The 12,513-nt window shown below is 54.9% G+C and overlaps 1 protein-coding gene across 2 annotated transcripts in view; it reads left to right on the plus strand.

Annotated features, from left to right (window-relative positions):
• Positions 1-5,324: 5,324 nt before the first annotated feature.
• XPO6 (exportin 6) overlaps positions 5,325-12,513 on the plus strand; it is a 46,331-nt gene continuing 39,142 nt past the window's right edge. For both annotated transcript variants that reach the window (XM_030459670.1, XM_030459671.1), the window contains exon 1: positions 5,325-5,457. In XM_030459670.1, the coding sequence (XP_030315530.1) occupies positions 5,455-5,457 (3 nt within the window). In that variant the 5' untranslated portion in view covers positions 5,325-5,454. The remainder of the gene's footprint in view (positions 5,458-12,513) is intronic.

Raw genomic sequence — 12,513 nt, forward strand, 5'->3', positions numbered from 1 at the left:
CTCACCCAGGGCTGCAGCTGGGACCTGCAGACTCAGCACATCCCCTTAGTGTGATGGGTGTCACTGAGGCACCCGTGCTCTGTCCCCTGGTGCCCGCTCCTGCTCTTTCCTAAGGCTCTGCCCTGGCCAACCCTTGGCATGTGGCATGACCAGGAGAGGATTTGACTCAGCCTGGGTGCCCACGGGTGTCTGTGGGTGCCCTGAAGAATGGTGGTGGAGAAGGTGGCCCGGGAAACCTTCCTGTGGAGCTGCTCCAGGCTGCGTGGCCAGACCAGGCTGTGCGTGGCAGGAGCATCATGGTGCCCCACGAGGGGTGTCCCTGCCCCACGAGGAGTGTCTCTGCCCCACGAGGGGTGTCCCTGTGCCATCAGTGCCAGCCAGGGCAGCTGTGACAGTGGTGTCCACCTACCCCCAGGGGACAAGCCAGGCCACCTCAGGGGCAGTGTGCTGGGTCAGGAGCCCTCTCAGCCCCGTGGCTGCAGACCCTCACGGGACAGCTCTGGGGTCTTGCTGTCCCCACCTGCTGGGACCAGGACAGGTCCCCTGGGCCCCCCGGGACTGAGAGCTGCTCCAGCCCGCACCCACTGCCCCGGGGCAGAAGCAGAGGCCACGTCCTTGGGGGTGACACAGAGAGGTTTCCCCAGCCTGGCCACAGGCTTTGTCATCTCTCACCATGAATTATTCAGCGTGTGGCTCTGCTTCCAGCCTTCCAGCCGCACCCCTCCTAATGGCAAAAATCGATGGCTTTTTGGCTTCCCCTGGCCAGAAATCTCCCAGCCCTGCCTCCCGGGGGTCCTGTCCTGGCTGCCCCAGGGCACAGGGCACCCAGCCTGGGGTTTGGGTGATTTTATTGCCCTGCTGGGCACACATATGGTGTCTGAAGTCAGGAGCAGCGGGAGCTTCATGATTCAGAGCAGGGCTCGTCCTGGAGCCATCCTCTTCCCTCAGCTATTTCCATCCCAAGCATTTCTCCTGCCCTTAACCAGACTCTGCTACCCCAAGGTCCTCCGAGGCCTCATCTTCTCCTTGGCCCTGGCCATGGCGAGTGGAGCTCACCCTACAGAGTCCTCGCTGGGGACCCATAGCAAAAGGGGGCTGGGGGATGTGCCACAGGGTGGGGACACCATGTCCCCTCTGCAGGGCACAGGGAATGAATTGCTGGGCACCTCTGTCTGCCCACCCCAGGGGTGATGGGGGAGCAGGCAGGGTGTTTGCAGGGCTGATGCTGCTGTGCTGGTCCTTGGGAGCTGGGATCAGCATCCCACAGGTGTCTGGCACTGGGGAGCTCTTCTCCAGCCCAGGGGTTGCAGACAGGTCCCCCCACCACAGACAGACTCCCACGGGCACGCAGAGCCCCCCGGGTATGGCGCCGAGGCCCTGGCACCAACCCAGGCACCCACTCACCAGAAACAGACTGCAAGGAGCAACAAAAAATGTTAAAATTTAATGCCTTGGATAATGGGCTGAGCAGAGATGAGCAGAAACCTTGAGAAAAAACCCTTGCTGATCCATGGTGATGCCTGGGTGATCCGACTCTGCTCCCAGCTTTTTAAAACCCCATCAGCCACTTCCCACTGCCCACTGAGGTGTGGAACCCAAAAATCCATCTGGCTCCTGGTAGATGCCCCATGGTGGGTGATGGATCCTGCAGGACCTTGCCCATGGAATCCCAGCTCTCCTGTCCTCCTCCCACCACCTGCACCTCTGCTGGCCCCCTCCCAAAGTGGTGGGTGTGCTGCATCACACGGGTGGGTTTATTGTTTGAAGTCTCAGCAGATGGCAAGGACAGGCTCCAAACTTTGGAGGTTTTAAAAAAGCCCCAGCCTGACACGGACCCTTTCACCCCTGCCTGGGACAGTGGTGGGGTCTCCTATGGGAGAGACTGAGCTGCCCCTCACCCACGCTGCTCCTCTGGCCCTGGGGCTATTGGCAGGGGTGATGTGGACACTGGGATGAATTTCCAGTTCTCCCTTTCAAACACACGTGGAAGAGCAGAGCTGCAAGGCCCATCTGAAGCAGGGTCTTGCCCCCTTGGGTATTTGGGCTCCTCCTGTCATGCCTCAGACCCTTGCTCCATGGGCTACTTTCGTCCCAGCCTAAAGCAGCTGCCCTCCCATGGGAACTGGGAAGCCATTCCCAGGGACACAACGGATGTGGCCCAAAGGACATCCCCTGAGGACCCAAACGATCAGTCCCCACGGGGCGTGGAGCTGAGCAGCAATGGATGCAGTGGGACCTGGCTGGGAGGTGTGGGGGCCACAAAAGACTTGCTCAGCAAAGTCCCCCTGGGCAGGATGGACACCCCAGCTGGGCTGCCCAGCACGGGGATGAGGGATGGAGTGGGATGGGAGCACCGTGCTACTGGGATGGAGTGGGATGGGAGCACCATGCCACAGGGATGGAGTGGGATGGGAGCACCGTGCTACTGGGATGGAGTGGGATGGGAGCACCATGTCACAGGGATGGAGTGGGATGGGAGCACCATGCTATGGGTACCCACGCCTGGCACAGAGCAGCGACAGGTGGAAGGGGAAGGATACCCATGGTGGGGAGGAGGTCTCAGGAGCACCCTTTCTCTGCAGTGTTTTCTTAAAATACATTTCACCCCTGTGTACTTTTTGCAGGTATTTCAACTCAGGGCTTTTAAATCCTGCTGGGTTTTTTGTAGCTTGATAAAGAAGCAAACCTATTGCCAAGCCACTCGTGAGACCTTTCCTGTCCTGGTGAGTTGTGGTTTAACCCTTTCTGGCCCATTCCTTCCTGTGAGGTGGCCAGGCAGGAGGATGCTCATTTCCACCCCGGGAATGAGTTACAGCCCAGTTTGTGGTGGGAGCAATGAAAGGAGAAGGGAGCAGCCACGCAGCTGGGATCCAGTGAAGCATCAGCAGCTGCTGGGTTGGGCTCAGGCTCAGCCTGCAGGCAAACCCCAAACTCTGCAGAATAAAGCAGAGAAATGTGGTGAGGGTTCCAGTGTGTACGCAGATGGGTGGAGCTGTGCAGGAAGCTTTGGTGGGAGGGTTTCAAGTCACCTTGCAGCACCTTTCTGTGCCTGCTTACAGTGGAAATGGGGGCAGCTGTGGTCATTGCAGCTGAGGAGCTCCCAACCAGGGCCAGCTGAGAGCCTTTATTTCCACAGCAGTGGGAGGCACCAGGATGCCCTCCTGAAGCAGGGAAGAAGGCTTGGTGCTCACCATCAGCCCCGAATCCTGCACTAGAAGCTCTTGCATCCCCTGGGGTTTTGCAGAGGAGGTAGGAAGAAAGCAGAGAAGCTCCCCGAGAGAAGCCAGAGGAGCTTTACCTTCTTTTGGTGCCCACCACCTGAATTAATTCCATTGGTTTGGGGCTCTGCTTGGTCCCTTGCTCTGTTCCCGTGGCATCCCAGCTCCCTCCCACCTCAGCTGGGGCTGCATCTGATGTGGAGACACCCCCAAAAAAAACACCCCAAAAAACCCAAACACCCCCAAAAAAGCAGCCGTGGCAGCAGCAGAAGTGCAGAGCTGTGAGGTGAGGGTGGCTCAGCAGCTCCCTGTCCAGCAGCTGGAATGCTCAGGCGATGTGGAGCCCCCCCAGAATAACAGATGAGGATAATGAGATTATCCCGGTGATGGTTACCATGGCAACCTGCCCGCTGCACCGCGGCTGCTGAGCTGGCACCCCCAGGCCTGGCAGGGCACAGGAGGGGTCTGGGGGGGCTGAAGAGGAACTGGGAGGATTTTTGAGGCGTTGGAAGGGGTTTGCAGGTGTTGGGAAGGTTTATGAAGACGTTTTTTAAGTGTTGGAGAGGTTTTGGAGATGCTGGTGAGAACGTTGGAGTGTTTTGGGGGGAATTTGGAGTTTTTGGAGATGCTGGAATCTGCTTTGGAGATGTTGGAGGGGTTCTGGAGGTATTTGGAGAGGTTTTGGAGGTGTTGGAGAGGTTTCAGAGATGTTGGGGTGAACTGTGGGTGGGTTTGGAGGGGTTCTGGAGGTGCGGGGGAGGTTCTGGAGGTGCTGGAGGGGTTCTGGAGGTGCTGGAGGGGTTCTGGAGGTGCGGGGGAGGTTCTGGAGGTGCTGGAGGGGTTCTGGAGGTGCTGGGGAGGTTCTGGAGGTTCTGGAGGGCAGGTTTTGCAGGCAGGGCTCTGCCTGGGGGCAGCTCCCGGTACAACTCAGCAGCCCCTGGCAGTGAGCAGATGAACCTCCCGGCAGACACCTCCTTCCCGATGGGGTTTGATCAGCCCGGGGGCCCAGGAAGGGCCTTTCCAGCCATGGGTGAGCAGGACTGGGGGGGCCATGGGGTCAGCGCTCTGCTGAGAGCAAGGGGAATAAACGAGGTGTGGAGAGGCCCCCGAGCTGCTCAGCCAGAACCTTCCTGTTGAGCCTCAGGGTGGTTACACCCCATGCAGGGTTTATTTTCCTCCCTCTCTGTCTGTGTTTGATCCCCTCCCGTAACGGGAAGCGTTCGCATCATCCCATATGGACACTGTCCCTCCAAAGTCCCAGCCATCTCCCCGAGCTGTCAGCGCCACGGGGGACGCGGGGACCCGCACGGAGCGCTGGGGTCTGGGTGAGCTCCGGAGGTCTGGGCTGCGGGTGGTCACAGCTGCCTGGGCTTTACAGGCGGGAGGTTGTGGTTGGGTTTCTTTGGGGTTCGGTGGTGGGTTTTTTTGTTGTTGTTTTTGTTCTGTTTTGTTTGGTTTTTTGTCGTTTTTAAGGAAATTCACCTGCTCTGGGGGCGTGGAAAGGAACGGCCACGCCCCACACAGGCCACGCCCCTCACAGCACCGCTCCTTGGTCCCGCCCCTCACAGACCCCGCCCCCCTTGGCCCCGCCCCCTCACAGCCCCCGCCCCTAAGCCGCTTCCTGCCGGGCGGGAAGCTCTGACTGCACATGCGCATTGCGTTGGGGGCGGGGCGAGGCGCAGCTCCGGTCCCGCCCCTTCTCTCGCGCCCCCTCCCACCGCCGGGCACCGCGCCCTTCTCCAACATGGCGGCAGCCGGCGCCCCGCGGCGATCTGCGCATGCGCTCCACGCCCCGCCTCGGCTCTGATTGGCTGCGGCCTCCCGGGCCCCGCTTCCGGCGGGAGGGCGGGGCGGGGCCGCTGCCCGGTGCGCGGGGATGCGCCTGGCGTAGGCAGCGCCCGCACCGGCACCGCCGCGGTACCGTGCTGCTCCCCGCACCGCCTCCCTCGTACCTCCGACCGCCCCACGCCGCGCCCTCCCGGCCCCCGCGGGCCCGTGCCCTCCGGCCGCCCGTCCCAGCGCCCCGGGGCTCCCCGTCCCCGCTGACCGGGGGAGGCCCGGGGGCTGGGAGGAGGCGGCGGCTCTCCGGTCGGGGAAGCCGCCCGCGCCGCCCCGAGGTTCTGCGGCCGGTGCATGGGCGGGGAGGCCTCTCCGCTGGCCGCCGCCGGCCGTGAGATGAGCGGAGCGCGGGGCCCAGCCTAGATCAGCCCCGGGAGCCCCGGGAGCCCCGGCCGCCATGGTGAGTGAGGAGGGGAAGGGGGGCGGGGGGACCCCGCTGCGCCTCGGCGGGGCCTGAGGCCTGGCCCGGGCCCGGCAGCCCTCGGGCCTGGCCCCGGCACGGGCAGCGGGCGGTGCGGGGCCTGCTGCGGGCAGCGTTCCGTCCCGGGGTGGTGTTCGGGGCGGCCTTCGGCCCCGGAGCCGCCTCGGGAGCAGCCGGGATGAAGCCTGGGCAGCAGAAATCGCTCCTGGGGACGCGGGTTCCCCTCGGTGCCCGCCGTGCAGCTGCCCCGTTCGGTTTCAGTTCGGGCCGGGCCGAGCTGCAGACGTGGCCCGGTTCCCCTCTGCTGCGGGTATTTGCTGCTTTCCTGCCCCCTTCCCGCAGCAGCAGCCGGGGCTCTGTGCAGTCCGGAGATTTGTGCTTTGATTTGCACAATCTTTTCTTTTTTTTTTCCCTTGATAAGAAAGGAGATAAAAGATCTTCAGTCCGTGGGGTGCAGGCAGCCGAGCTCGCAGAGCTGGAAATCTGTCTGCAGAGGGTCAGGATATTGCTCACTGTGGCCACACCAAGTGCTGGCAGTGCTGTGCTCAGTGACAACTCCTGTTCTCATTTTTCCCATGTTCTTCCTGCAGGGAAACCTTCTTTTCCCCAGTTATTGGGTTGACAAAAGGGAACCCTAAACATGTGCTGCTCAACTTACAAAGCCAGTGCTCAGCTTGTAGCTGAACCAAACACTGGATGTTCAAGGTAAAAAGACAAGGTGTAACTCATCAGGCTAAATGTGCATCCATTTGGAGGCAAAGAGAGAACCCAGAAGTCCTTCTGCAGTTCTGAGAGCACACCCTGAGCCACCTCTGTAACCTCTTCCCACACTGTGATCCATGTGATCAGAAAGTAGATGTGTTTGGCAGCCCTGGATCTGCTCTTGGAAGTCTGCCTCCCCTCCTGTCTCAGCCAGAGTCCCACTGGGCACAGGCAGCAGTTACTGATCTAGTTTCCAACCAGTTTCTAACTTAAGCTGTTTCAGAGAACCTTGACTCAGGCCTTGTGTCCTTTTTCTTTGGGCAATTGGGATCTTGGTTTGCAGTTGGTAATTTCTTCATCCAAGAGCTGAAGTAATCTCACGTGCACATTGTTTGCTCTGCCCCTGGTTTATTGACACCTTGCTCTCTGTAGCCCTTCCAAGGTGAATGTTGTTAATCCCTTTGAGAGGCCTTGCAGCTCCATGCAGTGTCTGGTGGGGTGGGACATGACAAATACCAGTAGCAGCCTGTTACTGGTGGTGTGTGTAGGTGAGGGATGTACCTGCCTGCTCAGCACAGCCTCCTGACTCGGCTGCCACGTGCCCTGGCTCTTCCTGAGTTTGGCTTTAGGCAGAGCTAGAACAGAGGGTGATGTTCTGGAGGTGGATTCTTTTTGGTGACTGTCTCTGGTTCACCAGGATTAATAAATACTGGGGTTAAAGTAATAATACCTGGAGAATTTGGTAGTTGTATGCAACAAACCAGCCCTGCATGTGGAAAGGTTACAGAGGTGGCTCAGGGTGTGCTCTTAGAACTGCGGGAGGACTTCTGGGTTCTCTCTTTGCCTCCAAATGGATGCACTTTTAGCCTGATGAGTTACACCTTGGTGTCTTCTTTACCTTGAACATCCAATGTTTGGTTCAGCTACAAGCTGAGTGCTGGTTCTGTGAGTTGAGAAGCAGTTGTCAGGCTGTGCTGCAGAGCTGACTGTTGTGACTCCTCATGTGACTGCTGAGCAAGATTCCCCTCGTGTTCCCGTTTCCTTGGAGCTCACAGATGGGCATGTTCTGCTGCTAGCCTGCCCTCCTTCCCAGAAACAGCTGGGAAGGTGTGAGGAGGAGATGCTGTAAGGGATACTGGGATGAGTGGAACATAATTAAACCCTGCTGTCAAAAATCAGGCTTGGGGGAGCAGATTCAGTCAGGTGGAGTTGAGCTGGGTTGGGGAGGGAAGAACCTGAGTGTGTTGTACAACAGGTGCCTGTTGTGAGGTGCTGCTCATGGCTCAGAAACCTTCCACCACTCTGGAAAAGCTGTTGAGTTGCAGAGGAAGCTTGAATCATCCCTTAGGTTGCTGAGGTGTTTGTGAAGGGCTGTGTCAAGCCTTCTGGGACCACGTGTGGTGGTGGTTGCACACCTCTGGCAGGTCAGGCTGTGAGTGCAGGTTCTCTGTCTGCCAGAGTTGTTGTACAGCACCCAGGCAGTGCCTTGCTGTGAAAAAGGTGTCAGTGCTGGGCTGATGTCTTGGTGTCTTTGTAGAGAAAAGGGTAGGCAGGACACAGGCTTCTCAGGCAGATTTTTGTGGATTCAGGTTAACTTCTGAACAGGGGTGACTAGCTCTGACTTAGGGACTTGAGTGGCACTCTTCAGGTTTTTCTTTAACAGAGCAGAAATAATTAATATGGCTCCCTAGTCAACTTCTAGGATCTTTCCAGGTGATTTTTGTGAACAGCTTCAAATAAATGTTTGTGGAAATAAACCTTGAATGCATTTGTGTTTTGCATCCAAATACACTCTGCGTTTCTCTCACCACTTACCCTCTTGCCTTTTTCCTGCTCCCATGAGCAAGGATGAGCCATGTCTGAAGCTGTCAGAGCTCAGTTCTGATTTCCTGAGTGAACCAGTTACCTGGGAAGTGCATTGGTAACCCCCATGTGAGGTTGGAAGTCAGCACACACATTCTTCAGTTATCTGGGATTTGTATCCTACCAGCAACTAGAACAACAACTTGGGAGAAGGGACTTCTTCCAGGAAATGCTATTGTTAGGCTGCAGATTTAAAGTCAACCCTTCAGGCAGAGAACAGCAAACAGGCTCCTCAGAAGTGCTGGTTTTAGTTACCAGAGCAGTCACACTTCTTTCTGGGTGTCACCAGGCTCCATAAATGTGTAGCCAAGTGGGAAGCAGACAGTAGAAGCAGCAGCAGATCCACAGGAGCTTCGTGGCCCTGTTCTGCATCAGGCAAATATAACTTGCAAAAATGGAAGTAGGCAGTGGGTGTGTTGCTTGAATCTTTCTGAGTTTCCCACAGCAGCATCCTAGCTTTTATTTCATAGCCCTCTAGCACTTGCCCATTTGTTTTAGCAGTAAGTGCTGTCTTTTTAATGCTCAAAGCTTCCTTTGGAGACCTGGTGGTGGCTGAAGCCCTCAGTCTGCTGAGGAGTGAGCACAGCAGGCCAGGCGTTGCTGGTGAGCAGTAGCTGTTCTGACACCAGGGTTGCCAGGGAGGTTGCTCCTGGGTTCCTGAGATCCCTGCTGCCCAGTGTGGCTCTCCCTGGAGCTGAGCTGCTGGGGCTGGGGCTGGGTCAGCCCGGGGCTGTGAGCTGTGTGCTGGGTTTGGGGTCACTCCTGTGTCTGCTCTGCTGGGGAGGCAGCACCAGCAGCTTGTGCAGAAGCTCTCTGGCTGCCCCATGGTGCAGGAGGTGCCTGAATCCTGCTTGGGCTCTGAGGTGGAGAACAGATCCTGCTGGCTGAGCTGTGCACAGGGAGCTCCTGGTGCCTGGGGAGGAGGTGGCCTCTGCTTGGCTGAGGTTTTTGGGAGGTTTTGAGGGAGCTGGGTCAGCTCATCCCCTGCTCCAGCTGCAGCATCAGCACCAGAGCACTGTGGCCTGCTTGTTGTACAGCCCCTTCAAGTACATGGTTTAAAAAGAGTTGTAAACCCTGTTTAAAAACCATTCTGACTGAGCAGAGTAACAAGAGAACAGGAACTTCAGAGTTCCAGCCTTTCTTTTTTGGCCTTCAAGTCCTGTCACTTCCTTTGCCCCTGTATTGTCCTGATGTCAATCAGGAGCTGAGATTTCATGTGTTCCACACACCTCCTGGTTCTGCAGCAAAGCAGAGGGTGGGATGGGATGGGGTGGTGCCCAGCAGGGTGGGCAGCTCTGTCTGCAGTGTCACCCTTGGTGGTGGCATCAGGCTGCAGTGAGGCAAGGACCTGTCTGTGCCTTTTGGCAGAGGGAGAACAACAAGGAATCAGAACTGAGTTTGGAGCAGGAAAGCTGGGCTCGAGTGTGGCTTTTAAGGATGACTCTGTCATAATGAAAGCTTTTTCTCTGGAAAAAAAAAATTAAAATAGCTAATTTAGTGCAGTGGTTAATACCTTTCAGGATCCATAGTTGTGGTACCCAGGCCATATTTCAAAGCCCTGGGTAGCAGGTGCTGCTAAGCTCAAGCAGTGGAGTTTGCTGCTGGAAAGAGATCCCTCAGTGTGCAGATACCTTGAAGCTCTCAGGAATTTGTGTTCTGTTTGGTTCTTGTAATGCACATGATTAGGTGTTGCCATTTCCAGCAGGGAGAAGGAGCTGCTGTTGTTGTATCTCTTACCAGATGTTGATGTATGCAAAACTAAAAAAATACCAATGGTAGCTTTTATGTGCATAGACTGATACCTCGCTGGGAGAATAACGTCCTAAAATCTTTCCAAATCATCGTCTTTTATCAGTCAGCAGGTATTTCACATTAGAGCTGTATTTGTATTTGGGTCACTGCTGCATCCCAGGTGTTCATGTGGCAATCTTCTATTTGGGGAGGGGAAAAAAATGTTTGTCAGCTTTGTTTTGTCAAAATAAAAGGCTCAGAATATCCTTTATAGAGGTAAGCTGTGTAGCTTTTTTCTCCTCCTGCTGACACTGAAGCAGCAGCTTGTCCTTGGGGCTCCTTTCTGTGGTCAGGAGCAGGGTGGGTGCTCCAGTGGTGCCCCTCTCCTCGGGAGGGAATGATGGATGCAGCTTCTCCAAGCCCAGGTATTTAGGGAAGGTGTTCCTGCAGTGAAGCAGCTTTTATCCAACCATACCCCCTGCACCTCTTAATGCTTTCTTTGCCTTCCTTCCTCTTTTCTGTTTACAGTCAGGATGGGAAGCTTAAGTGTTTCAGACTCTTCTAGCAACATCACAAATGCCTTTTTTCTTTTTTTCCTCTCATCTTCCCTGATCCCTCTCAAATGAGGATCATGCCTAGAACTATATTTTACCATTTCCCAGCCCTTTGCATTCAGGCTCCAAATTGTTTTTTTATTTGTTTCAGCACCTCCAAGCTTGTGTCTGGGTCTGTGTGTCTGTGTGTATTTTTAGTGGTTTCACTTAATATTTTATTACAGCTTTAATTGCAGCATTAATTTCTTCCTGAGAGGGCTTGTTATGGTTTCTTTTGTCCCTTTTTGTGAGAAAGGAGCACACGTATCTGTTTTGGATACTGGCTTGTCAGGATGCCAAAGCCAGCAATTAGATATAGGGGTGCAGCCTTGTGGAATGGTTGGGTTTTTTTCCTTATGAGATATTATTTTGTCTGGAAAAAAATAATCTGTATTCTGCTTGGGTTATGCCTGCTCCAGTGGGCAGAAACCAGAACTGATTTCTTCTCTATTGCAGTAAGTCCATTTCTTTGGGACTGAGGATGGTTTCTTCCACTGAAGTTTGCCTTGGTAGTTGTGTTTTGGAGTAGCAGCTGGTGATGGAGAAGAGCGTGTTCCAAGTCAAGGTCTGGAAGTGATAGAGCAAAGAGAGCTGCTCTGCAGTGGTCAGATTTGTGTCACTCACCCCCCATACCACTGAGCAGTTCCTGTGCTTGTGGAGAGAAGACTGAATTATCTAGAATTCCTTGGCTTGCTTTTTTGCAAACATAGAGGAAAAAGGAAGAGGAAGATGTGATCCATAGCCTGGAATCTCTGTCCTGCAAGCGTGAGGCTGAGCAGCCAGGCTGTGTCTGCTCCCATCTGTGTCTGAGGGACAAACCACTGCTCCCACAGCATCCCAGGAGGAGCAGATTGTGAGCAGGGAGGAGTGAGGGAGGAAGAGGCTGCTTTGCAGGACCTTGCAGGGAAGTTTCAGCTGCTTTTCCTTGTTTCCTGCTGGCTCTTGTCAAAAGGAGCCAGGTTCTGGTAACCAAAATCCCATTGTCTGCTGGCCCATCCAAGCTCCAGGATCCCGCAGGTGATGGTCCTGTGCCCACCCCTCGTAGGCCCCCAGTCCTGGAGCAGGTAGCCCTGTGTTGGTCCCTCAGAGCCCCCCAGTCCTGGGACATAACCCTGCACGTTTCCCCAGGGGCTGCCCCTGTGGGTGTCCCAAGCTGCAGGAGGTGCCTGGGTGAGAAGTGCCTGCAGTGCTCCTGCACCTGAGCTGTCAGCAGCTTCCTCTCCAAGTGAGACACATGTTCTTGCATGTGCTGTCCTCTGGAAACACTGAAAATGAAAAAGAAAAGTACTGCAGAGTTATCCCCATGCTAAGTTTAATCCACAATGGTTTCATTATAACCTCTTCAATGCCCAGCACAGGTTTTAATGCCAGAAATTAAAGTTGCAATTACACAATCTTTTTGGTTCAGTATTTTTTCCTCTTTGACAGAGGAAAGGGTCTTATAAAATACTGTTTGGGTTTTTTGTTTCCTGCAGTATACTCAGACCTCCTTGGAAATCAGGTCTGGCTGGTGAAGTATATTGGGTAAGGTATAATCCTTCCCCCAGGTGTACCTTAAACCTTGCCCTGGTGTCACATTGCACAGTCTGGTCTTGGCAGAGTTTTTCCCCATGGTAATGGTCTTAATCCTGCCAGGCAGAAGTGGATGTCTGCAAACTGCCTGGAAAATGAGCTGCTGGGATGTGTCTGCAGTTCAGACTCTCCAAGGAGGTTTGCTTTTCAGGAGCTGCATCTGAATACAACTGCCACTTTAAGAGACATGCTGAATAATTGTTTTCTTCTCATATTTGCTTTCTTTTTTGCATGTCCTAGGGCTTTCCATTTCCAGCTCTGCATATGTGCACACTTCCAGAGACTCCTAAAGTTCAGGTTGCAAATAACTGCAATTCAGACTGTCCCTGTGTCACTGTGAGTTGGCTGTGGGTTGAGATACATAAGGGCTTATTTTCAGCTGTGCAGACAGTACAGTATTTGAAAAGTGTTTTTAAAAATCTGTTAATGCATCTTGGATGCCTTGGTGCTGATCTGCAAGCACACCAGATTTACGACTCCCATCACTTAAGCATCTTTTTTTTTCTTCTCTTTGGTCTAAGGAGCTGCCACGTTTGAGCACATGGTGAGGAGCAAGCCTTATTATTAAGTGTCA

The sequence above is a fragment of the Calypte anna genome, chromosome 14 (assembly GCF_003957555.1).
Source record: "Calypte anna isolate BGI_N300 chromosome 14, bCalAnn1_v1.p, whole genome shotgun sequence".
NCBI lineage: Eukaryota > Metazoa > Chordata > Aves > Apodiformes > Trochilidae > Calypte > Calypte anna.